The sequence below is a fragment of the Camelus bactrianus genome, chromosome 13 (assembly GCF_048773025.1).
Source record: "Camelus bactrianus isolate YW-2024 breed Bactrian camel chromosome 13, ASM4877302v1, whole genome shotgun sequence".
NCBI classification, from domain to species: domain Eukaryota; kingdom Metazoa; phylum Chordata; class Mammalia; order Artiodactyla; family Camelidae; genus Camelus; species Camelus bactrianus.
The window spans coordinates 12,042,292-12,068,248 of NC_133551.1; the positions used below are offsets into that span (position 1 = coordinate 12,042,292).

Below are 25,957 nucleotides of genomic sequence, written 5' to 3' on the forward strand. Positions count from 1 at the left end.
GTTGTGATTGTGGGGGCATTGGTTGAGTGCAGCTGTGTCCACCTGGCTGGGCTTCATTGTTGCTGTAGCTACATCAAGTACACAACAAGCTTCCCGTTCCTCCAATGGAATTCCGCCATGGCATTGATCTCAGAGGGAGGCCTGAGGATTTCCTGAGTATTCCTGTACCACCATCAACTTTTAGCAGACCTGCAGACCTGCATTACAGTCTCTCTCTGTGCCCTTGAACTATTCCATTGGTAGACTGCTGCATTTGTCACTCAAGGCAAGGCTTTGTTGAAGGCCTGTGTGCTCCTAGGTTCTCCAGGTCTTCCTGCTGCACCTCAAACCTTGGGAAGCCCAGTCAGCCTGTCCAGCCAAGGATGTCACACATCTCCTTCCCGGCATCTGCTGTTTCTTACGAGCACCTGATGGAGGCCAGCGGGACACTTTTTATGAGTAGGTATGGATTCCTCTTATGCCAAGTTTGCTCAAGATTCTAGCCCTCTCCAATGAAATTATTCTGTATGATACTATAGTGACTATATGTCATTATGCATTTGTCAAAACCCACGGAATGTACAACATCCAGAGTACACCCTCATGGAAACTATGTACTTTGGTCGGTAATAAAGTGTCCATGTTGGTTCACTGATTGTAGCAAATATGCCACAGTGATGAGGGATGCTGAGGGTAGAGGAGTATATATGAGGGGGTGGGGAGGGCTATGTGGGAACTGTCTGTATTCTCTGCTCAATTTTACTGTGAACCTGAAACTGCTGTAAAAGAATAGTCTATTAAAAATAAATAAATCAAATAAAATAGATAAATTAGAGAAAAGTATTCTAGCCCTCACTCAGTCTTTAAGAAATTTATTAAAATTTTACTTAATTTATTCTAATGTGTATAATTTGCTAATGGTTAAAAAATTTAAGTGGCTTCTCAAAGGACATTTGGACCCTTTGGAATTCAGTTTCTCTTCTTACCTGGTGACCTAAACTGTCGTGGATTTTTAAAAGCATTATTTTATAGATTCTTTGGTTCTTTCTTGATTTTCAGACTGTGAAAATATTTTCTTGGGGCATTTTGGAGTCCCAGCAACTTGGAACACGGGTCTCATTTCTTTTGAGTAGTCAGTCTAGCTTTGCCAGTTTCACAAAATACCAACATTTTGAACGCTTTGATTCTCTTACTGTAGATTGGTTTTCTGTTTCATTAAGTATGCTTTCATTTTTACTTTGGTTTATTCTACTTTTTCTGTATTTGTATCATGTGTAGAGATTCACATTTAGCTTGTTTTCAACTTTAATTCTCTACTAGCATGTGGCTCTGAGGCCATGAATTTCACTGAAATTAGTGATTTGGCTGCATCCTGAAAGTATGATGTATAGCATTATCAGTATTGTTCATTTTTAAATATTTTATAAATTTCAAAATAAAATTTTCTTTGACCTATAGGTTATTTATATGCATATAAGAATTTGTTGTTACATTTTTGTCAGCATTTTTTAACATTGTCTTATGGTAAATTCATATACTCGGCTAGACTTTAATTATTGAAGTTGAAAAAATACGTTTTCTACAGTGTTTGATCACAGTTATCAATATACGAAATCTCTGTTCAGTTTTGCTCATTCTCCTCTACAAATGTCCAACCTCACTATTCATTCCGTGTGTTTGCTCTAATGATCAATCATAGAAGTGGGGGAAGTGTGCTTTTAAAATTGTAGTCTTAACTATTCTTTTAGTTCTGCCCATTTCCTCTTAATTTATTGGAGACTACATTACAAAGTACATACAAATATAATAATATTATGTCTTTCTGGTAATCTGGAACTTTCATCAATTTTCTATATTATTATAGACAGGATTTTTCTTCTCTTTAAGTCTACTTTTATATGCTGCTGTATATTACATGCACAGACTATGATTTCTGTTTTCTTGTAACACTTGTAAACACTTCTGTTTTTATATGACACTATTTTTTTTATTTCTACAGTGCTTTGTTTATTATTTCTGTAATGTATAAATCCCCTTTCTTTATGTATGACATTTACATGGCATTGTATTTTCATGTTTCTCAAGAATAACATATGCTTTAGTTGATATTATGTACATATCATGCATTATTCCTGTTGCATTAATTTCACTTTTATTTACTCTATATTGCATATATGCTTTTGTATGTTATATAGTTTCACACTTTCCTTCTGCTTGACCTATTATAAGTTTATCTTTCTCTCTTCTGTTTTCTTTCAGATAGATTGAATATATTTAATTCCTCCATTTGTCTTCTGTTTCTTTAGAAGATGTGAATTGACTCTGTTGCTTAGCTCAGAATTAAAACATGCATTCCTAACACATCATGATTTAAAACAAACAATGGCTTTATTCTTCTTTTAGGAAAACAAGGTCTGGGAAGGTAAATGTATACCTTGGGACTTACATGTTATTATTATAGCGAAAATATTCCTCCCTGCCCCCATCATGTGACAGTAATCCTACCTCTTGATGATGATCACAGTCAATTATCATGACAACTCCAAGGACACTGACTCATTCCTGTGCCTGCTCTATTGGCGCAAGATGCCCAGAGAGAACAAGCAGCAGCATGGCTGTAGCTTACTGGCCCCTTAGTCCGTCCCCTGGTGGAAATATTCTCTCTCTCTAGGAACCAGGATCTCTGGAACCACAACCCAATGTTTTCAAGATCAGGAAGCACAAATACCCCTAAAGATGTCACCACAAGTGATACTGAGTGGGACTACTAGTCATTCTGCCATTGGCCTCCAATCCCATGTATTATACCTACTGGGTGCACAGAACACTATCATGACTACGGGTTTAAGTTATTTACCTTATCCAGAACAATGGTACCCCATCCTCACAGAAGTCATGGTCAAACTGACCTCTCAGTTGCCTCTATAACAATGTGTTCTACAGCTCTGCTGGGAAAGCAAGTGTTGAATCATGTGATTTGTGGTAGAAACAGTGGAATGCATGTCCCACAACTGTGGGCTCATTCTGTGTTGTGGAAGTGGCCAAACTCATCCCTAAGAACTGGGGAAAAAGCTCATCTTGGGAGGGATATGTTGACATACTGCTATGGTCTTTACCAGCACAGACAGCAAGCTAACTGAAAAGCCATAGTTTTAAAGAGAAATGTATATGTTTTCCTCCAAATTTGGCTGCTTTATCAAGTAGGACTTTCCTTGGTTTTTTTTATCATTATCAGGTACTGGACAGACCCAAAGGGCACAAAATAGCAGAATTCAGCTCAGTATATGGAAGTGTTGGGAATACTTTGAAGGAGAGGAAGTTTGTGCCTAAACAGGGTAGATCCTTGTCAGGTCATGGCTGCAATTTCTGCTCCCTTCACCAAGCAAGAACCAAGACAAAACAGAGAGGTTGACTGACAGACAGCTACACCACCTCTCATGCAGGAATTAGGTGAGCTGGTCATGTAGTTTAAGATTCGCATTATATGCCTATAATTGTACTATGACTGTTAGGCTCCCATATTCTTAAAACCTAGTGGAGATGAGTGAGAAGTTAAACACCCCCCATGAGGGATGTGTAGATCCAAACAAATTAAACCCAACAAAGCCAACCACACTGAATGAGACCCCATTGCTGTGGATGAGTGCAGAGGCATTTGGAGCTTTCATTTTGCATTAGATCCTGGTTTCCCTTTCAGTGTAGCTCTAATGGACACCTTCTCCCCACCCCCATTCAGCAATAGTAGTCTGTGAACTCTGATCAGGTAAACCCTCATCTCCTAGTAAAAGGAAACATTAAACCAGCAATAATATTTCCGCTTTATAAATGGGATCTAAAGAGAGTTTACCCTGAGCACCATCAGTCCTACAGTGAGCTCTGACACCCAAGTGATAAATTAAACATTCCTCAAAGTTCCTTAAAATGGACCCTCCCTGACAACTGCTGCGAATGTGTAAAGGAGGTATAAATACACATCTGTTTTTAGCACCCCAAGACAGACGCAGAAAACTGTCATTTCAGTATTCCCTCTACCTCATGTCCCAGACACACTACAACTGAATCTCCTCAGGTGATACACTGCACTCCGGCTTGTGAGCAGGGTGACATGTTTATTACAGCCAGATCAGCACTCCAGCTCTGTTGCCTTACATTGTGTTCATTTCTGAGTGCCTGTTCTTTGACCTTGTTGATTTCTGTGCTCAGCAATGTACAAGTTGCTTCAGTTTTGTCTTGTTTTGGCAAACATTTTGTCCCACTGGCCACTCTCTCCAAGCCTAGAGCCCCCAAGCTTATGAATCTTATCCCGAGAGGGCCAATATTCCTTTGTATCCACATGTTCCTTACCTGAATGACTGCACTCAGATTTCTGAACTGAAAATGCTTCAAGTGTGAGCTGCTGACAACGCTGCTGCATCCCCAGCTGTGTTCCTTCACTAAACTCTGAGTAGCAGGATGGGAAAATGAGGCTCTTTCTGGCAGGATTCTCACCAGACACCAAGCTGAGTGCACTAGGTGACTAATAAACACAATGTCTAAAATCAGATGCTGGACCACTTTTTCAGAGTTAAAGTAATAGACAATGAAAACACTTAATTTCAGCCTCATTGACTGCCTTCAGTTTAGAATCTCAATTTAATCATTCATCCTTTTCCAATATTATACTTTTGGGAATTAGACTTATGGAATACAATTCCTTAAAGTATTTTTCTTGAAGCAATTACAGAAAATGGAAGCTGAAAATAAGACTATAAATTAATTCCCCCTCTGTAAATAAATATCTATCATGCTTTAAAGACAAACATATCTAAGTGCCCTTTCAGTCTTCATCTCAAAACACATCTTCACATCCTCATTGTCAACAATGAAAAGTTAACGGAAACAGAAAAGAAGACAGCTTGAGAGACAAACAAGACCAAGACCTGGAGAAAAAGAAAGACAGAGAGAGAGAGGGAGGGAGACAAATCCCTTGGATCCAAGTAACTGAGAAAGGATTAACTTTGTTTGGTCTTGGGTCATGTGCCACATCTCTCCCTAAATCGATCATGGTGGCTTAGGAATTATAAGGCTGTGGTCATTTTCTCAGCTTGGGTTCAAATCTTAAATATGCCACATTTATTTTCAGGATTCTAGGAAAATATGTTCCTGACCGTGCTGCATATACTTTTAGTTATAACAAGCTTTGAAGCTCAAATATTGTATCAGTGTATTTTACAAAGTGAGCTTGTGGCCGTCCAGCTAAGGACGATGCTCACCTAGCTGCACGTGCAGCTGAACAAGTCCACGGATGGAACGTGCACCAGAGCATGTGCTCTGGGGGAGTCTTGGCCGTGGATCTTTGCGACTGTAGCCCATCTGCCTTCCTCTCCCTTCCTTCCTTCTGACACACAGATGTGGTGATGAAACCACATCCCTGATGGTTAAAAACCTGTAAAAGGAGCTGGTAACTAACAAATCTTGAGCTCATCTTACAGAACAGCAGATAAAGGGACAGCTTTCTTTTTTCTTTCTTTCTTTCTTTTTTTTAAGCCCTCTTCTTGTAACACAACCAAAGTGACTGAAACCACTGGTACCAATATGGCTGAACAGACTCTGAACAGAACAGACTTGCTTGTCCCATGCGTGACTTATTTATATCCCAGCCTGCTTGTTTCACACCAACTCCCCATGAATATGCACACGCATCCCATGAAGAAGAACGGAAATAAAGTAGACCTGCACACAAACCAATGAGCTCACCTTTCCCTCACTTCCAACAACTTTTTCTCAAAGCCTAAGACCATCCTGCTCCTTTATCCCATCATTATCCCAAGCACCTCCCCTTCTGGGGGGCAGAGCTAAGACTTGTTCTCCTGCCTCATTGTTTGCTTGCCTCCCAAATAAACCCTTTCTCTGCTGCAAACCTCAGTGTCTCAGCATGTTGACTCACAGCTCCTCAGGCAAATGAATCTGGTGCCATAATGGCAGACATCAAGCTTATACGTGTTACGTAAGTATAACACTTTAAACATACACAACAATTCAGAAGGAATCTCAATCATCACCAACCACCAAATCTGGATCCACCCTAGACAAAGACAAGGAAAAAATTGTATGACAAAATAATAGTGAATATGTCTGGGCTATAAAATCAAGGATTTTATAGACACATGTACTGCTAATGAAGAAAAATCACTAATTGAAAAACAATACATTTCTTAACAAAGAAAGAGAAAGGAAATGAGCACATTAAATATTTCTGAAATTATAAAAAAAATTAATAAGCTCCTTTCCTCAAAAAAGCACCCGTGAGTGACAGACTATTGAACACTCTTGTCCCACTGTTACTGGCCCCACGTTCACAATTGGGTCAAGGACGCACCTAAGAAACCCATGTAGGAGAGACAATGTTGGGTTTGTTCAGCCAGGTGTGAAACCTGTCTTTCCCTGACTTCATCCAAGTTCCTGCCTGCAAAGGGATGTAGGAAGAAAGGAAGGAAGGAAGAGAAAGAGAAAGCGAGAGAGAGAAAGTGAGAAAGAAAACAAGAAAGCAAGCAAGAAAGAAAATAAAGGAAGTAAGGAGACAGTCTTTGCCCTTCCTAGAAATGGCCTTGTCCTTTCGCTTTCGTTTCCTGTAAACCAGACTGAAAACTGGTTGGATGGCTTTAACACCCAGCTCACCTTTCATCTTCTAAAGAGAAGTATCCATTTCCATAGGAGCCAAAGGCCAGAGGAGCTTCTCCTGCGCCCAGGGCAGCTGAGAATTTGATCCGCTCTGTTTCGCCAGCGCCACGTGAGTTTGTTCCTAAACTTCAGCTTCCTTGCAATTTGCCATGAACTAGCAACAAGCATAGCAAGAACTCCCCCAGAGCAGACCCCGCGCTGCAGGCGGGGTGGCTCGGGCGCCAGCTCCGCGGGAGGGAAAGCGGCTGGTCTGGCGCCGGGCTGGTTTGGCTCTGCAGCTCCGTGTGGATGCAGGGCAGCTGCCAGGAGTGTCCTGGGTCCGGGAATGCAGCAGAGATCTGTGCATGTGAGAGGGAAGAATGTGTCCTGCCTCATCTGAGGAAAGAGGTTGGAGGTCCTTTTTAGCACTGATAACCCTTCACCAGCCTCTTCCCAGAGGCGCTGAATGGGGTCCCTACCAAGTCAGGTCCCTCCCTCCTGGCCCTCCTCCCCACCTCAGACAGGTCCTGCCCCTGCCCCTCTGGGCATTGGAGAAGCAGAGAAAAGATGGCCCTTGACATATAGACAGCTTACATCCTGAAAGACTGACCCTGGATTAGTTTTGTGTTAACATTTGCTATTCCAAATACTGCAGAGCTGGATTATGTGCAGTAGTTAAATGTGGCTCTCAGTTAAAAGCTATTAAATGTAACTGTAAGTCTAAGCAAGTTTGTTTATCGTGGATTATTTGTAATGAGTAGCCCACACATGATCTGCCTCAGGGTAACTTTGTAATTGCTGAAGACACAGGGCATGTGGTATTTTTAACCATCACCCCAGGCAACTCTCAGGAATAATCTTTGCAAAGTGTTGATCATCTTCTGCCATCTAGTAGCACTATTCTGTTTATTTAGTTTCAAATTTAAAAGGGTTCTTCGTTTTTGTACCTCAGTATAGTCTGAATTAAAAACAACATCTTTGTAAACTCATTGACTGTTACACAAAAGTTTATCAATATTCAATCTAAAAAGTGACTTCCAGAATTCCTCTTGCTTATTCACCTTAAAAATCAACCAGTTATTTTTGAAGTAAAAGTGGGTTTGTTCAAGCATAGCAGTGGAATTGCAATTTGGGACAAGCAAACTCTAGCAAAAGCCATAAGCAAGTCCAAGAAACAAAGAATAGGAACCTTTTTTTATAAAGAAAAAAGAGGAAGTTGGGATGGATTGTTTTCAAAAAAGTCCATTGGAGAAAAATAAGATGATGACTGGTTCTCATTGGCTGAGGTGTCAGGGTGGACAGTTCTTGTAGACCTGCTCCTTTGGGGAACTGGTCTTGATGCCTTTCCTGTTGATGATTCTTCCCTCGGGGCCTGTCATTGACAAGTATTTCTGTAATTGACAAGTGGTGCCGCATGGGAGCGCCCCCTTCTGGCCTCCACTTGAGTGAAATTTCCATTTATTAATTTTCACATAACACAGAAGTAAAAGGTCTTTTTAGTCCCCCATCTCTTCTCCCAATCCACTATAGAAAGAAGAGAAATTATAGATAGGAATTGTGTTAAACAAATTCATGGTTTTTTTTGTAAGAAAAGATTGTTTATACCTTACGTTTCTTGGCAACTGACAGCTCACAGAATGCACTGACACAGCCTAACACATTGTCTAACTTACTTGCTGTTGAAAGAGTAAATTAATGCAGGAAACGTTTTTTTTTAAATTTCTGAGAACCTACATGTTACCAGTTGTGCAGTAGTGAATCAGGCAAGAATTCTTGTTTTCCATATGATATTGATAAAAATTGAGGCTTAAATTGTCAAGTTCCTTTGTCAAGGTCTAAACAGACAGTAAGAGACTTGAACTCTTGGGTTTGAACCCTGGCAATCAGACTGCAGACCCACTCTCCATCGGAGTTGTCCCTCTCAGCTGTTACAGCCGGGCCTCCCGGGCCTGCTCAACATCCTCTTGGCATGTGATGTCCCACTTGCTTGCACCCAGGGAGGGAACTGCCACTGCCTCAGGACACAGCCAATCCTCCGCCTTCATTCAGAAGTGACCCACCCTGCCTTCGGCATTCTGAATACTCAATTTTGAAACACTACTTATTCAGGGTTAACTTGGTACCAGCATGATTTTTAGGAGCAGAATGAACATACTGACGTATTTATTCCCCTAGTGACCCTAATGAACCATATATATATATAGTGCTGCCATTTTACAGAAGGAAAATCTGAGGCCCAGAGAAATGAATCTTTCTGGTGGTCACACAGCTACTGGAGTACAAGGAGGTGTGACTGTTGCTTCATATTGTCTCTAAGAAACTAAAGGGACAGTCAGAGCTCTCTGACTGCTCAATCTGAGTATCATGAAACAACTGATCATCGTGCTGGAATCATTTAAGTAGAATCTGGCCCAGATGTGAGACACTGACAGATCTAGGCAGATGCCCCTGTTGCTTGCCTCTCTCCCCTATCAGCCTTAATAATCAATGATGTGCTGTCATTTCAGTTAGTAAGTTAATGATTGCATGAACGACTTTGTGTAGTTAGCACAAAGCTCTGTCCTGTTGTGTTTGAGGGAGAGCTGGGTGTTTCATCTATCCTTCTTTCTCTCACAGTCACACCTCCTCCAGCCCATTCCTGCTCCCAGCGATCCACTGCATCTCTCCTCACCAAGGTCCCTGATCATATTCCTTTTCCCTTTATGGCTCAGGCCTTCGCTGACTACCCTCTATGTAAACTCTACCACCAACACCTTCTGTCCCATCCTTAGTTGTTTTCTTCAGATCGTTTACCATAATTAATAGACACTTAGTGTTTTGCTCCTCCACTTTCTATAGTATCTGCCTTCTCTGTTAGGTGGAGCTCCAGGAGGCAGGGATTTGCATCCATTTTGTTCACTGTTTGATACTAAGCACCGAGAACAGTGTCCAACACACGGTAGTTTCTCCATAAATATATATCCAGTTACTGAGTGACCAAATCATTCTGGAACTCCTGAAATCTTCTCTGGTCACTCCTCAGCTCCTTCAAGCCCCTTTCTGCCTCTAATAACTCAAAAAGTGATAGTGTTCTCAAGTCTCCACTGGGAGAAGGGTATAGCTTAAGTGGTAGAGTGCAGGCTTAGCATGTCCGAGGTCCTGGGTACAATCCCCAGTACCTCCTACAACAATTAAAATTAGTAAACCTGATTACCTATACCCATCAGATAATATTATAAGATAACCTCAGAGATGTGTCAGGTCTCCATCATCAGTGGCTTGTTTTCTCATCCTATTCACTGTGTGCGTCATGTTGGCAAGGTTGTTCTAGGGTTCATCTGAGTATAACTAATAGAGCGCTCATAAGCTACCTGTATCCGGCCTTGGCACAGTAGACTAGTAGTTATTACTGAAAACATAGAAAACATAGAAAATTGATATAAGTTCCACAAGCAGAAAGCTCACGTGCACGTGACTTGTGTGACCATGAGAGGTGAGCTTTGTTCTACTGAGTTGTTGCTCTGGGTTACAGCTTCCCATGGCATCTGGACCCAGCATGATGAATCCCGTCTGTCTGGTGGAAAGACAGAACAGCCAGATGACAGTAAATCCGGATGCACTGAAGATTCTCAACCAGATATCTCAGCCTGTGGTGGTGGTGGCCATTGTAGGGCCATATCGGACGGGAAAGTCCTACTTGATGAACCGCCTGTTGGGACAGAACCATGGTGAGTGCTGCTCAGGGCTGCTCAGGGCCATGTGCTTGGAAGCAGGGATAATGCAGGTGCTGAGCATTCTGCTCCAGGGTCCATCTCAGGAAGAGCCTAACCCCTCCCACTGAAGGGGACTTCAAACTCTCACCACCAAATTTATAAACTCATACACTTTTCTTTATGAAATTTACTCTTTTGTCCATTAACAGAGAATTCCCACACATGTCAAACTACCCACCTCCTTAGTCCTGATCCCATCCACTGCCATCTGCTCAGGGGCTCACTTGCATTCAGTATTCTCTTCTTTTCTCCTTCATCACTTTTGTCCTAAACCACAGGGGCATTTCAAGCAGCACAGAAACACTATTCAATATGTACTTTTTTTTTTTTTTTAAAGGAATGGAATGAAGAACGGACAGCAAAATCCCTGGATCCCAAATCTCAGTGGGGCTACTACCCCTTTTTATGGCTTTATTTCACGGGAAAACTTTCGTAAACAATACTTTCTCTTTCTCTACATAGTATTTTTTAATATATGAACTAGAACACATGCAGAAGAGGGCATAAATATATGCATATTATATGTATAAAATAAAGTCGATAAAGCAAAGGGATTATCTATTGAGTCACTGCTCAGTTCATGAAAAAAAACATCACCAACCCACAGAAGCCCATGTCACTTGCATCAAACCCTAACCACATCTAAGCAATATTTTGATTTTTGTGCTGTATTCTTTCAGGCTTCCTGTGTAAACATGAGTTTACAATCTATGTATATGTTTCTGAAATGTAGCTTGTACTTGGTATAGGAAGTTGCATGCTGGTATAAATTGGGATCTTGCTTCATACTCTCGCTAAGTTGTTTACAAAGTCGATCTAGTTCATCATATGTGTCTATAATTATTTTCACTGATTGAAGAGCATGCAGTTGGCAGAGGGCACCGCGGTGTACTCACCCACTAGTGCTGATGGACATTTGTATCACGTGCAGCTCTGCTGCTTCATGAATGGTGCTGTCGTGAGAGATCTTGTCTCTGTGTCCTGGTGCCCATGTGCACAGCTTCTTTGTGTGATGTGCCCAGATGTGGACTTGCTGAGTCAAGGAGCCTTTCTGTCTTCAGCCTTTCTAGATGGTATTGAACAAACTTTTAAGCTTCCTATTCAATGTGTATACTTATTAGAAGTAATTTAGAATTCTTCACATCCTCATGAAATTGGTAAAACACTTTTAAGTTTTGCTGATGTGGTGTGTGTGTAGTCGCATGCTTTTTGCCTCAATACAATTAAATTTGAGCACCTACTCACACAGTTATTTGTGATTTACATTTCCTATCTCAAGAACTTGGGGTTTTTCCTACCAAGTTGCCTACTTGATTCTTCTTGATCTGTAGGAGCATCTGCCTACATCCTGTTGAGCATTTCTGTCTGAAAGAAACATTCACCATTTCTTTCCTAATGTCCTCTTCTGTGGCTCAGTGCCTCTCAGGATTAGGGGATAGGACATCAGTTCACTAACCTCAAAGGATCCCGGGAATGTCTCATTGTCTCTCTCAGACTCTATGTCTATTTCTTTCTCTCTGTCTAGTTTTTTACATTCTTCTCTCCTTCTTGCTTTGCAATCTCTCATTGGTTTCAAACAAAACTCACAATTTTGTCTTTCTCTTAGAGGATCTCTTGACCACAAATCAATGAGTTTTCCTTCCCAGGCTGAACAAAATTGTCTTGTTTTTTTTTCTTTTGAGGGATTCAAGATTTGAGAACTCTAAGAAAAATACACCAGTCAAGGAGTTTCAACAGTGTTCTTTTTTATTCTATTTGAGATAATATCAGGCAATAAGGGAGTCATCTACCTTACGAAGGATATCCCTACACTAGTTGTGTTTTAAAACATCTGAACTGTGGCCCACCACACCAGTCATATCACAGGAAAAGCAACACACACACACACACACACACGTACATTTGTGCCCAATCAAAGATGGTGAGCAGAAGCAGGTCACCACTCTCTCCTTGTGATGTCTTCTTTCTGGTCCTTATCTGTCTTACTGAGACTGATGAGCACCAGGTACACCTTGTCTTTTCTCCTGGGAATGGTCAGGTTGCTCTGCATTGATCAGCAAGCAGTGAAGTACGATTATGATGTAGAATAGTGCATATCATCTCAGGTGTTATAGCCCCTCCATGTAGAACACACCATGTATGGAAATTGAAGGGCCTGAGCCATGCTGAACCGTGCTCCCCTCGGTGTGCCATCACATCCATTTCTGTTCTCAGGTGAAGGCGGCATTGGTAGATGACAGATGTTATAAATCTTGGACAAGATACATTACCTGCAGTGTCTCAGCCATACACTTTGCATCTCTCCCTGTGGGTTTAAGGCTTTGCAAAATAGATGAAAAATTCTGACAGGTCTTTTATGCTTTCCCTTCTATTATATCCTGAGTCAATGAACAAATAATTCATCGCTTTTCAGGAGGAGACAGAAAGGAGGAAAATCCAGAAATATAGGGGAAGGAAAAGAATCTAGCAAAGCTGACATATCATAAGGTGCTTGAAGGGCACCGATGATCCACCTAAAGGGTAACTGTGGATGCTCAGTGGCAGGACAGCTACAGGAGCACCAGCAAGGGAGAGTGAACTAGTGAAGAAGGTGGAGGCATCAAGGGAGTGGCAAGTGCAATAGCCAGGCAGCCATTGTAACTCCTACAGCCTGAGGGGACAGGCAGTGAGTGGATAATACAATGTGCCAAAGACCAGAGCTACTGAGTAGAGCTAAATGAAAGGATATGTGACCAAGAGAGAGGAGCAGAGGCCTTGGGTCACTGTGGGTCACCTGGGTGGAAGAAAAGCCAGGCACCTGCTGCTAATCCACAGTGGTTCATCTCCATCAGAAAGTGGAGGAAGGCAGCTCTTCGGTGTCAGATAAAAATAGAAGGGTTAATAGAGTTTACATTAATCTCAGAATGTGACAGTTTGAGCCATTAATGGTAGGAGGTGAACAAGTGACAGGAAGTATTTCTTGAGGTTGTTCTGAAGAGGTACAGATGTTGGATTTGCTGTTCTTGCTGAAATGGAGGAACCTCCCTTTCAGAAAGGCTTTCACGTGCAGACAAGGGTAGCCAAGGCAAGCCGTGCTCAGCCTGGACCGTCTTCTGTCACTGCACCCTGCTTTCTTCTCTTCTTCGCAGGTTTCTCTCTGGGCTCCACGGTCAGGTCTGAAACGAAGGGCATCTGGATGTGGTGTGTGCCCCACCCCTCCAAGGAGAGCCACACCCTGGTCCTTCTGGACACCGAGGGCCTGGGTGACGTGGAAAAGGTAAAGCAGAAAATCTTCTTTGTTCTTGATAGTCCACTTATATTTTAACTTATTTTAGTTTTAAGTTTTGGAGGGAGGCGATTGTTTTTTTTTTTTCCTTTGAATACAGGTACTAGTGATCTCGACCCAGGCCCCCCTGCATGCTAAGCACATACTCTACCACTGAGCTCTACAATGCCCTTCCACTTACATTTTATTTTCCCTTCTCAATTTAAATTTGATAACATATTCCTATATACTGCAAACCCAATGTTGAATAATGAGGCTAAATTCTCATCCGTTGAACCTATTTTTTAATAAATTAAATACTTTGAGTAATATTGAGAGATCTTACTTTTCACACTGGGGTGAAAGATCCAAGTTAGCAAAGACTTACTGGGCATCAGAATTCCAGGGCTTTGTGTTCAGTGCCACAGACATCGCCGTGAGTGAGGTCTGGGCCCAGGGCCTCGTTGGGGAGATAAGAAATATACAGAGTTACCAGTACATGGAACCATGGGTACGGAAAGGAAGAACCTACCCGGGCTGCTCATTTGGGTACACAGGCTGCTGGAATTTGTAACCCATGCGACCAAGGAATTCTAAAAGTTAAGATGTCTGCGGTTAATGGGTTTAGAGGCAGAAATCTGGAAAATAGGGTTTCAGTGAAAAACGCTATTTCAATTATCTCCAGAAAAGGTTCAGCCACATCAGGGTCAGTCATGAAAATTTTAGTCCAAGCATTTGTGCTGTGAGGAGAGATTCATCAATGACGTCTATAAATAGTGCACTCTGGCCCCCAAAAGCACTTGATGTGGGGTAATTGTAGAAGATCGGATTTTACACTCCTGCTTGCAGTCATCTTTTCCCCTTTATATTAGTCTGAGTCTATGTCAAATTTAGTGGCCTTGAACCTTTAGCTTTCATTACTGCAGAAAAGAGCTGTGATATGAATTCAGACATTCTGAATTTAAACATTCAGGTTTAAATATTCAAGAATCACCTCAGTGTCAACCAAAGATGACCTACAGTTCCTAATAGTCTGTAGTTGGCATAACCCTCTTCTTCTTACCTCATTGCATTTGTCAAGGAACTAGAACATAGCAAATTGTAAACTGATAGCAAACGAACACCTGCTGCCCTCACTACATGTCGTGATAGGATCTGACTCCCTTCCAAGGCCACTCAGGACTTGCTCTCATCTCGTTTTCAGCCTCACCATCTCCTAGCACCGCCAGGAGCACCACTTCAGTCAAATAAATTAGCCCTGTGATTCCTCCGTGGGATCGCATTTCCCAGCAGTACTGATTCACTTCTCCCAGTCCTTCCATCTGCACTGGCCCTTTCTCTCCACAAACCCACGTCCCGTCAGTTTTTAAAGCCCAGTTATTTTCATCTGAATGCCATCACATCTCTGACAGACAAAAGGACTTATGGCTCTGAATTCAGAGTACTTTTCTTTGGTCTTTATTTTATTTTATTTTTTTCATTCGATCTTTGTCCTTCGCATGAGAACATGAGGATCCACTCCAGGCAGTTTATCATCTTGGATACATTTATATGTTCGCACATGTATCGGCCCCTCTAGAAAGCCATGTCACTGGTGCTAGGGACTGTCCTGTGGAGCTTTATAGCAACACAAGCAAATGCAGTATCTGGTGTTTTCTAGACACACAATGAACAGCTGATGAGTTTAGGTAAGTGGCATTTGTGTCCCTAATGCGGGCCATAATCAAGAGAAATTTGCAAAAGTATCATTATTCCCTTATTGCTTAGATTCTATGTGCCAGGCAGTGTATTAAACACGTGACAGACATTTACGGTGTCATTCCGTTCTGCTAAAAGCTAATGCGACTGAGGCCCTGAGAGGAGAACACGTCATCATAGGAAAGGTTTGGGTTTAGCATTGTTTTGAAGTTTATGTCATTTGCCATCATGTTGAGTTACGGTACAGCTGACAGAAAATGACCAAGCGAATGAGAGAATGAGGTGTGGGGACCCCACTGCTTTCTAGGGTGACTCCAAGAGCGACTCATGGACCTTCACACTGGCCGTGCTTCTGAGCAGCTGCTTTGTCTACAACAGCATGAGCACCATCAACCACCAGGCCCTGGAGCAGCTGCAGTATCCTTCCCGGACCGGAAGCCCCAGGTCCAGTTCACTGAGTCGGTGTAAATGCCACTAAGGCTACTTCCCTTTCCCATGACTCCGTTCTCATGGCTGAGAAGAAGGGGAAATGGGGCAGAGAGGAATTCTGATAAAACTTGTTTTGTGGAGCGATCTGGAAATTGTGTTGCGGGGCAACTCTCATTCCTTAGCTAAGATCCCAGCTATGTGACCGAACTCACTAATCTGATCAGGACAAAATCCCCGTGCAGCTCTGATGATGGAGAGGACTCAGCTGATTTTGTGAGTTTCTTTCCCGACTTCGTGTGGATTGTGCGAGATTTCATGCTGGAGCTGGAGTTTGATGGACACCCCATTACTGAAGATGAGTACCTGGAGAATGCCTTGAGGTTGATTCCAGGTATCAGAGCCTGGCCAGGCTGCTGGGGGGGTCAGGAGGTCATGGGGTCTGCAGAGCCCTGCCACCCAGCATGTGACCTCAGTCTTTATTTGAGATTGGACTTGTGCTGGGTGAATGACAAATGTCATGGCTCCAGTCATTATTCTTGTGGAAAAACCCCAGTGGTCAGAGTTTAAGTTCACAGAGGAAATTTAGAATCCAGTATTAGATCAAATGATTTCAGGAAACTTGATGCCATGAAAAACCGAGGCTCACACATTTATGTTCCATATGAAGTGCTTCTCCTTTCCTGTGCAAAATAGCTCATCAATACGGAAATTGGTTAACAAAGAATCACAAGGTAAACAAAAGAAATAATCTTTGAAATTCTCTTTGCCCTGTACATTGTACTTGCCCATATAGCCACATCCCTCATATACAGGCTGTTTGTACATTGAAAATTTCAGAAACAGCATAGTCATGTTCTTCCAGGAAAACTGTCCAATGCCTCGTTTCCTCTTTCTCATAACATCACACTTCATTCTAGAGCCTTGCCCGACACGTGATATAATAAATTAATTTCTCAACTTATATTTAGCAGAGAGGATAATGGTGGTACCCAAAAGCAATATGCATTTGGTTTATTTAATCTTTTATTCATCCTTTCAATAAACATTTATTGAACTGTTGTCATACACCCAGAGATGCTCTGTATAATACTGTCACGTCCAATATAAAAGAATGCAGAGGACTGCTGAGGTCCAAGCTTCACGAAAGCTGGTCTCAACATGAGAGGGTGTACACTGAAGACATTTCCAAATATATTTACACCATGTGTATTTTTTGACTCTGATCTTATAAAGCTGTTCATTTACTGTCCTGAGTATTATCTGCTCTCCACATGTGATCTTCCCAGCAAGGTCATATATATCCTGACCATGATGTTACTTTACCGCCCATATTTCCTCTCTGTCACAGGGTCTGTCATGTCAGAAATACATTTCTGACAAGTTTTGTATTAATGTATCTTTGTAGAAAAGTCTAATAACGAGTTGATCTGCTGCACATCATGCAAGAACTGAGGAAAATAATCATAAGATTTTTCATTTGGAACAGATCCTCTCCTTCTTGTTCAGAAGCACTTCCTACACTCTTAGCTCTGTACCAAAAACAAGACAAAAGAAAATTAAAAACAGGGAGGGAGGTTTCCATGCCCAGGGTAGAGAAGCATAAGTTCAATTTGCATGATTCAATAAAAGGAGATTTACAGGCAGGGGAGCCACAGGGATGCAAAGCTCCCTGGAAAGGAAAGTCCTCACCCCCTGACCTGAAGTCTGTTTCTTCAGTGTTTATTCTTTCTCCACTTCTGCAGGCAAGGATCCCCAAGTCCAACATTCCAACATGCCCAGAGAGAAGATCAGGAGTTTCTTTCCAAAACGGAAGTGCTTTGTCTTTGACCGGCCTGTCACCTCCAGAAAACTATTAGTCCATATGGAGGATGTGCCAGATGACCAACTGGATGAGAGTTTTCAGATGCAGTGCAAAGATTTCTGTTCCTATATCTTCACCCATGCAAAATCCAAGACGGTAGGAGAGGGGGTCACGGTCACTGGGGGAGGTGAGTCTTTCATTGCGGCCTCTCCCTCTGTGGGTCAGGGTGTGTGATGGAGCTGTGAGCGCACTCTGGGTTTGTCAGCAATTGTGTTTCCTTCTGTATGTAATGTGGGAAAGTAGATGTTCATGCCACACACTGAAATGCATGCTTCTTCACTAAAATTTTCCTACATCAATGTTGTTGAAGCCTGTCAACCCTCATAATACTATTACAGTAATAGTATAAGGACAGGAACCTGTTAAGTTAGGAAAAATGCACATTGATGAGACGTCTGATGGGATAAGTGTTGGAAGTGATGATACACAAGATGTTCTGTGAGTTTGCATGAATGAGGAAACAAATACCAGGTCATGAACCATGTAGACTCACTGAGTGAGAGACAAATGCATACTCAGTCTCACGTCCCATGCTGACTTCATGCATTTGCCCCCTGGGCAGTCACACGGGGCCCTGTTCTGAGATGGGCCCTGCTTGGTTTAGTATTTCTGCCACTGTCCTGAAATTCTTGATGACACTTTTACATGGGGACCACACTTTATTACAAATAGTGTGCACAAACTGTGTATCTTACATACGTGTGTAATTAGTTCTGTTTATTCTACTACACTGGGAAAGGATGTTCTTGGAGACCCTTGAATATATTGTTCGAGATATTTCACCTAATATTATAATGTGATGCATTTGAGAATCATAAGTTGGAGTGAGTAGGAGACACAGTGATGTTATTATAAGGAAGAGGATTCATGGAAGAAAGAGAAGGAGGAGACAAGGCTGAAGACAAGATGAAGATGAGAAGAAAGTGAAAGAAAAATAAATTCAGTCAAAGCCTAGTGATTTTTAGAATGCTGATCTCTAAAGCTAAAAAAAACCCAAACAAACAAACAGGTAAGAACTGTCTCTGCTGCCCTAAATATCCTGTGTCCATCAGGGCTGGGGACGCTGGCGGTGGCCTATGTGGACACCATCAACAGTGGGGCAGTTCCTTGTTTGGAGAATGCAGTGATGACTCTGGCGGAGCGTGAGAACTCAGAGGCCGTGAAAAAGGCAGTTGCCCACTACAGAAAGCAGATGGCCCAGCGCATGACCCTCCCCACAGACACACTGCAGGGGCTTCTGGACGTGCACGTGGCCTGCGAGAGGGAAGCCATCGCTGTCTTCATGAGGCACTCCTTCAAGGATGACAAGCGGGAGTTCCAGAAGAAGCTTGTGGTAACGTGCCTTAGAAGGTCTCCTTCCTGAATCTGTTCTTCTGGAATGATCCCAGACTCCCTCTTTTGTCCCCATGGCTCATGTGCTACTCATCATAAAATGAGTTTAGATACTTATGACTGGCAAGGTCTGTGGGCTACAGTCCATCCTTTTTCTAAAAGTTGGGCTTTTATTTTGGACTGTGAAACATGAATTACCCTCTGCTTAGCAGTGTAAACCAACACACATTTATTGGCTTCCGTTCCTTCAGGTCAGCTCCCAGCCCAGGGCACGTGGGTGGTCTCAGTGCACTGTGGCTGGAGATGAGGGCTTTGTCCTCACATGGAAGCTGCAAGGAACAGCCCTTCGTCTTCGACCCAGCCATAGTGCATTGCAGCTGCCACTTTTCTGATCTCTCTGACTTCCTCTTCTGCTACCAACAGGAGAAAACACCTTTGAAAGGGCCTGTGATTAGGTAATGTCCACTTGGGTAATCTCCATTTCAGAGTCAGCCTGTGCCGTGTAATATAATTTAAACACGGGATGAGTGTTCATTGTATTCACAGGTCCGGGGAATCTGCAGAGTGTGGACAACAGTGGGGACAATTCTTGGAGATCACAATTCTCCTTGCCATAGTCACCTTTATGGAAACTTTGATTTTTGACCATCCTACAAGTTGCAAAAATCTTAGTTCACATAGAGCAAAGCCAGCTCTGTTGTAATTAATAAGTTTACGCAAAAAAAGCCTGTTCTTATATTTTCACACACTCAAATCCTTGATGAGAAAAGAATCCATGAAGAGTTCGGAACTCTGGGGAGTGTGTTGTTAATTCATTAATAGGGAAGTGACTTGCTAATTACATGTTCTTATCCATAGCTCTCAAGTTTTCAGAAGAAACTCTACTCCCATTCATAATGAAAATTTCATTTCTGTTGTGGGTGAATGGCTGGCTGTTAGTCCTACTACAGTTAAGGGAATCATGGACATCACACCTGCCAACCCCATCATTTCACAGGTGTGGAGTCTGAGCCCACAGGGTTTCAGAGACTTCCCACAAGGCACACAGAGAGCTGGTCAGAATTGGGGCTAGAACTAGTCTCCTGACTCCATGTGTATTATCCTGTGTTTCATGCACCCAGTTGCTGTCAGACTGCTTCTTCTAAAGGAACGCAGTTGGAGTTTCCCTTCTAACAGGTTATTTTTATCGGATTTCCCCACATTTCTCTGGCAGGTCACCATCCAAATAAAGAAGGAAGAATTCTTGTTGCAGAATGAAGAGGCATCTGTCAAATACTGTCAGGCTGAGCTCCAGAAGCTTTCAGAGCCCTTGATGGAAAGTTTTATGGAAGGAACTTTCTTTGCTCCTGGAGGACACAAGCTTTACTTAGAAGCAAGGGACAAGCTTGAACAGAACTATATGCAGCTGCCAAGGAAAGGAGTCAAGGTGAGGAGTAAGGGGGTGGGAAAAGAACAGCAGATTGGAGTCAGAGGGTCTGTGTTAATTCATGTGGTTGCCAGGTTCTGCCTTGTGCAGAGGCCACTATCTGCTGCTTGGGACCAGGTCACCAGGACACTGACTGTGGAGCCCTGGGGGGCTATAGTGCTGGGTGCTGGTGAGGGGAGTAAGGGTCCAGGAGATGCTGGGATGTTGGCCACCCACTGGTGAGTGAGGCCATATCACAGGGTTAATATCAGCCAACCCAGAGCACATAGCCAGGTCCTGGGGTCTGGGTGCCGGACCCAGGGTGCCAGAGCATGTGTTGGGTCACTGTTGGTTAGAATCTGTTCCTGACAAAGTTGGTTGCTGGGTCAAGGGGTGTCTTGAAGCTTGTGTTGAACTGCTTGTTGGGCAGAGCCCAAGCCCAGCTGGTTCTCTGGCAGGATCTGGCCTGTTTGTGGGGAACAGGCTCTGCGGGGTATAGGACTGAGTCTTTTTTGTGGCTGGTGTCTTCCCACTGGTGGGTGGAGCTGGGTCCGGGGTCTCTGGCTGGAGGGCAGTGCACTCAGGGCTTCAGGTCTTGTGCCTGTACGCTGGTGTGAGGGGCTTGGTCAGGATCCCGTGTAGAGGTGGCTGTGGGCTCAGGAGGCCCTAAGGTAGCCTGTCTGCTGATGGCTGGGGCTGTGTCCATGCTGATCTAGGTGCTTGCCCTCAGGAGTCCCAGCACGGTCACCTGCAGACCGTTGGGTCAGGGTGGTGATGGATCTTGGGGCTAAAAAGCTAGAGAGAAAATTCCAAAATGGTGATTGCCAGCACCATGTCCACAAGGTAGAAGGAGCTCCCCAAAATGGTGCCAACAGTGTCTGTCCCCAAGGTGACCTGCAGGTGCCCTCTGCCTCTCTGGGACACTCTCCAGAATCAGCAGGTAGATCTGACCCAGTCTCCTCAAATTATCACTTCTGCCCTGGGTCCTGGGTCCTGGGTCCTGGGTCCAGGACCATGTGAGGTTTCGTGTGCACCAATTATGGATGAGTCTTGGGGGAAGGATATAGCTCAAGGGGAAGAGGATAGAGTTCAAGTGGTGGAGCACATGCTTAGCCTTCACAAGGTCCTGAGTTTGATCCCCAGTACCTCCTCAAAAGATAAATAAATAAATAAACCCAATGATACACCTCAAAAATAAATAATTGAGTAAAACATTTTGAAAAACCTGTTACCAATCAGAACAAAAGCAGTATACAAGCAAACAAAAGAGAAGTCATTATTTCTGTTATCCTTGTGGGACTCCTGGAAGCGAGCCCCACTGGCCTAACCTCCTTGGGCTTCCTGGGGCTAGAGCTGTTACTGGGGAGCCCAGTTGGGGTTTAGACCCCTCGCTCATCTGGGAGAAGGTGTGCAGTTCCCTTTATTCTCCAAGTTGTGAATAAACAACCCGGGGGAAGGGATTTGTCTACGCTACAAATGCTTGTGGTTTCTTCTTTGTGCTTTCAGTTATAGCAGATATTTTTTGATAGATTCTGTATTTATTTATTTATTTATTTATTTATTTAGTGGATGGTTGTTCTGCAAATACTTGTGTTTTAGTTGGCCTGTGAGAGGAGGTGATCGCAGGGTCCTTCTGCTTTGCTGAATTGCCTAGACAATCAATTTAATAATCAGAACCATGGTGTGGTACCACTGTCATCCTCATTATGAAATTGAGAAAATGCTACATGAAAATGATAGTTGCCTGAGATCACACAGCCCATGAGTGGTGGAGCTGGTGGGTCAGTGGCATGTTCTCAGCAGGAATTCAGAGCTCAGAAGAGAGCTCAGGAAAGCTTCCTGGAAGGGGAGGTAGAAGCTACAAGATGAAGTTAAAAAAAATGGAATTATAATAGAGAAAGATTAGATGAACATTATTCAGAAGGGAAATGATGGGCAGGTACTGTGGTTGCAAACAGTGGAGGATGGTTGGTTGTAGAGCTGCACATGACTCTGACATATGTGACACTGTCGGATACTTTGAAAAATGAAGATTTCACAGGGTCCAATCTGTAGTTTTACTGAACAAAAATTTCCCCTGCAATAGACTTGGCTGCCTGACAAATACTTGCTTTTTGCTGCTTCCTCAGGCAAACGAGGTCCTGCAGAGCTTCCTGCAGTCCCAAGCAGAAATGGAGGAAGCCATCCTGCAGGCAGACAAAGCCTTCACAGATGCAGAGAAGGCCGTGGCAGGTACAGGGCAGGGATGAGCCCACAGATGGGAAGGTGATTCCTGTGCTGCTCTTTGACTGGTATGACAGCAAACACTTCCAGACACCAGGGACTTCTTTTCCTTCTGTGGGAGCTCTCTGATATGTCTGAAGACAACTCTGGGAGGCTGGGTTGCATGTACGTCTGATCATTGCCTTTCCATCCCATGCTGAAGCGTGTCTTCCTGATGTGGAAGAAGGCGTGTTCAGATTCCCTCCAGCTATTTTAAAGTCACTTTAGTGGCTGAGCTCAGGAGGGTGCAGCTCGGCATAACTGATATTTCTTCCCTCTTGAAAATTCTTATTAAACAGCTGAACGTGCCCAGAAGGAGGCCGCTGAGAGGGAACAAGAATTGCTAAAGGAGAAACTGAATGAGCAACAGCAAAAACTGGAGGTGCAGGAGCGAAGCATGAAGGAGAACCTAGCACAGCTGGAAGAGAAGATGGATAGGGAGAGAGAAGACCTTCTGAGACAGCAAGAATGGGTGCTGGAGCACAAGCTGAAGGTAGGTCTGGAGGGGCCTGGGCAACACCTTATGGATGACACCCCAGCTCCTTGGGAAGAAAGGAGCAGAAATTCTACCTAAAGTCAGATCCCACAGGGAAATCCAAAGACATTTGATTCATTGTAACATCAAAGTGATGTGGGCCGAGCAGGAGGCTTACGTCTGTAAGTCTCAGCACTTCCTGTAGTCTTAGGGTTCACAGGGTCCAAATTACATGACCTGGGTTCCTAGGCTGCTATTTGTGGTATCTATAGGGTCTCACTTGCCCCCATGTGAACAGGACTTCAGTCCTGTGGTTCTTAGGACTTTCAGTATAACCATCAGAGGCATGAAATAGACCTGCCCCTGAAAGAACCATATTGTGCCTTGTAGAAAGGACTGGAGGCTGAAAGCTCTACAATTTGCAGCCATTTTTTCAAGGTCCACCTGACTCATGTTACGCATCTCGAGTCAATGCATTTTTTTGTCTGAAACTGGAGTCTGGTGACAGTATTCAAAAGAGAGTCAGCAGTTGCTGTTATCTGTGAAATATGTGTGGTCGTGTTACCCCAGGGCAATAGGAAGTAACTGCAATTCACCTACATTCCTTCCCAAAGTGCATTCTTAGTACTGGGGCACATCACTGAGACAGTTCTCAGGCCTGATCTGGGCCCACGCCTCCCCACCCAGTTAGATTGTTCTGAGGGACCGTGGGAAACTGTAAACCCTGCCCAGGTCCAAATGTTTGCAAATATTGGCCAAACATCAGAAAGCATCTCGGGGACAGAGAAACAGACCCGTGTTTAGCTGCTGCAGCTGTTAGACACACACTGCTGACCCCCGGGTGTTTTCAAGTGGGATTGTCTCGTTTTCACAGATGCAAGAAGAACTACTTACAGAAGGATTTGAAAAGAAGTTTGAGGCATTAACTAGTGAAATAAATAAGCTAAAAGAAGACATTGAAAGAACCAGAAACAATTACCCCTCCATGATAGCACAGGCCATTGATTCAGTGAGAACCATATACATTGAATTGCAACCTGGGTCTCATTCAGTATTTCGCTTGTGGCTGAAATTGCTCAGGGAGACTTTTAGAAGGTTTTAGAACTCCTCTTAAGTATATTTTGGACGATTTCTTATTTTGAATAGAGTAACAGTATAGCTCATTTAAAAAATATGTGTCATGGTAGTTTTCTTCAAGGAAAGTTTAAACATAAAAAATGATTCCCAAAGAGTTACCGAAGTGATTACCAGGGCCTGATGTCAAAAAGAACAAAAAAATGGATTGAATTAGTTAATTTGAAGAAATGGAAAAGAATCTGGAAGACAATGATGAATTATAGAAAAGCCTTAAGGAAAGCAAAAAAAAAAAAAACAAAAACAGTAAGAGGACGTACGTTTGCCGTCGGGGACACAGCGCCAGTGAGCAAAGTGCAACAACCACATTTTTAAATGTGCAAAAATATGCAAAGAGAATAAAAGTGTTTAACTTCACTAACTCTATATGCAGAAGAGATGAAGATTATACAGTAAAGCTAGGGAAATAAGTACACGATCTTGTGGTAGCTCGAGGCAAAGACAAATGTGACCATGAGTATACATATGTTCGTGTATAACTGAAAAATTGTACTCTATAATGGAATTTGACACAAAATGTAAAATGATTATAACTCAATAAAAAAAGTTTAAAAAAAAAACTTCACTGACTCTAAAAGATATTCAAAGTAAAATTAGGAAGTAACTGTGTCACCTCTCAGATAGGCCAGAAAGTCCTGGTTGGCCAGGACACTGGCGGGCAAGGGTTCCAGGAATCCAGCTGTGTCTCATGTCTGCCAGGGAGAATGCGAAAGGTGCCAAAGTACATCAAGCTTTTAAATGCAAATACTGTTGATCCAGCAAGACAACATTTAGGAATTCATTTTACAGAGCTTTTGACCCAAATTGAAACTGGCATATGTAGTAGTCTGTTTGTTGCAAGACTGTTCAAATTCCACAAGACTAGAAACAACTTTCAAGTGTTGTCACATACTGGAGTGGTCAGTCCCCAGACACATGTACAAAGGACTACACTGCACTCACTGAAATGAAAGAGGAGCTTGATTTGTGCTAACATGGGGAATATCCAAGGTGTATCTTTCATAAGTAGAAAAAATAAATATGCAGGAAGCATGTGTAGTTGTAGTTCTGACTTTGTAAAAAAATAAATATATGCACATGTTTTCATGAATCTCCAGAAACTACAAGAGAACCTGGTACCCATGAGCTGAAGTCTCCTGGGATGTTGGCTAATGTGGTCCCTAAACACCAACCCCACATTTATAAAGATGATGATTTCAAAAGGAAATTACTCTTCAAAGTCAACTGAATATTTTAGGAATTCTTCCCAGTTGTCTAGGGCTTAAGACCCCTGTGGTTAGAATCAAATGCTTGTAATTTCACAACTGCACATAAATCTGACTCTGGGAGTTGGCTCACAGAACACAGACTTTTCTATGCACCCCGGCTTCCTCATTCACTACCTGTTATGTGTTAATATCTGAACCTCCCTCCAGTCTCCTGTTTACTGATGTCCTGAGCCTGGATGAGGCGTCCCCCCTCCAAGCTGCCTATTGTCCCAGGTTGCCCTCATAATATATGACTTGTTATATAACTTTGAACATGAAATGACCTATTTACAGTTGCCTCCCCTGCCATCACAGGATCTCATCTCCGGAATGATCTTCCACACTGTGTACTTAGCTCCCACCACAAAGCTCACCACATAAACACTGGGATTTCCATCAATACAGGTAAAGAAACACACAAGCTGCCACCCAGCAGGGCCCCCAATTCCCATTTTCTTAGCATGTTAACTGCTGCCCAGGGGTCTCAAACTAAGGGGCAC

At 43.0% G+C, this 25,957-nt stretch overlaps 1 protein-coding gene across 1 annotated transcript; it reads left to right on the plus strand.

Annotated features, from left to right (window-relative positions):
* On the plus strand, window positions 1-24,770 carry LOC141579556 (guanylate-binding protein 3-like). Its single transcript, XM_074376048.1, has 12 exons — window positions 1-442; window positions 6,673-6,748; window positions 10,130-10,325; window positions 13,499-13,626; window positions 15,620-15,729; window positions 15,936-16,132; window positions 17,484-17,729; window positions 18,655-18,935; window positions 20,148-20,360; window positions 22,469-22,571; window positions 22,901-23,094; window positions 23,951-24,770. Exons 3-12 carry the CDS (start codon window positions 10,136-10,138, stop codon window positions 24,176-24,178), a joined length of 1,890 nt encoding a protein of 629 aa, XP_074232149.1. The 5' UTR covers window positions 1-442; window positions 6,673-6,748; window positions 10,130-10,135; the 3' UTR covers window positions 24,179-24,770.
* The last annotated feature ends 1,187 nt before the right edge of the window (window positions 24,771-25,957 follow it).

Excerpts from the sequence above, each read along its gene's own strand:
- LOC141579556 (XM_074376048.1), top strand. The coding sequence starts at position 10,136 with ATGGCATCTGGACCCAGCATGATGAATCCCGTCTGTCTGGTGGAAAGA. Across the intron at positions 10,326-13,498 it reads CCTGTTGGGACAGAACCATG|GTTTCTCTCTGGGCTCCACG; the intron begins GTGAGTGCTGCT and ends TCTTCTTCGCAG. Across the intron at positions 22,572-22,900 it reads TGCAGAGAAGGCCGTGGCAG|CTGAACGTGCCCAGAAGGAG; the intron begins GTACAGGGCAGG and ends CTTATTAAACAG.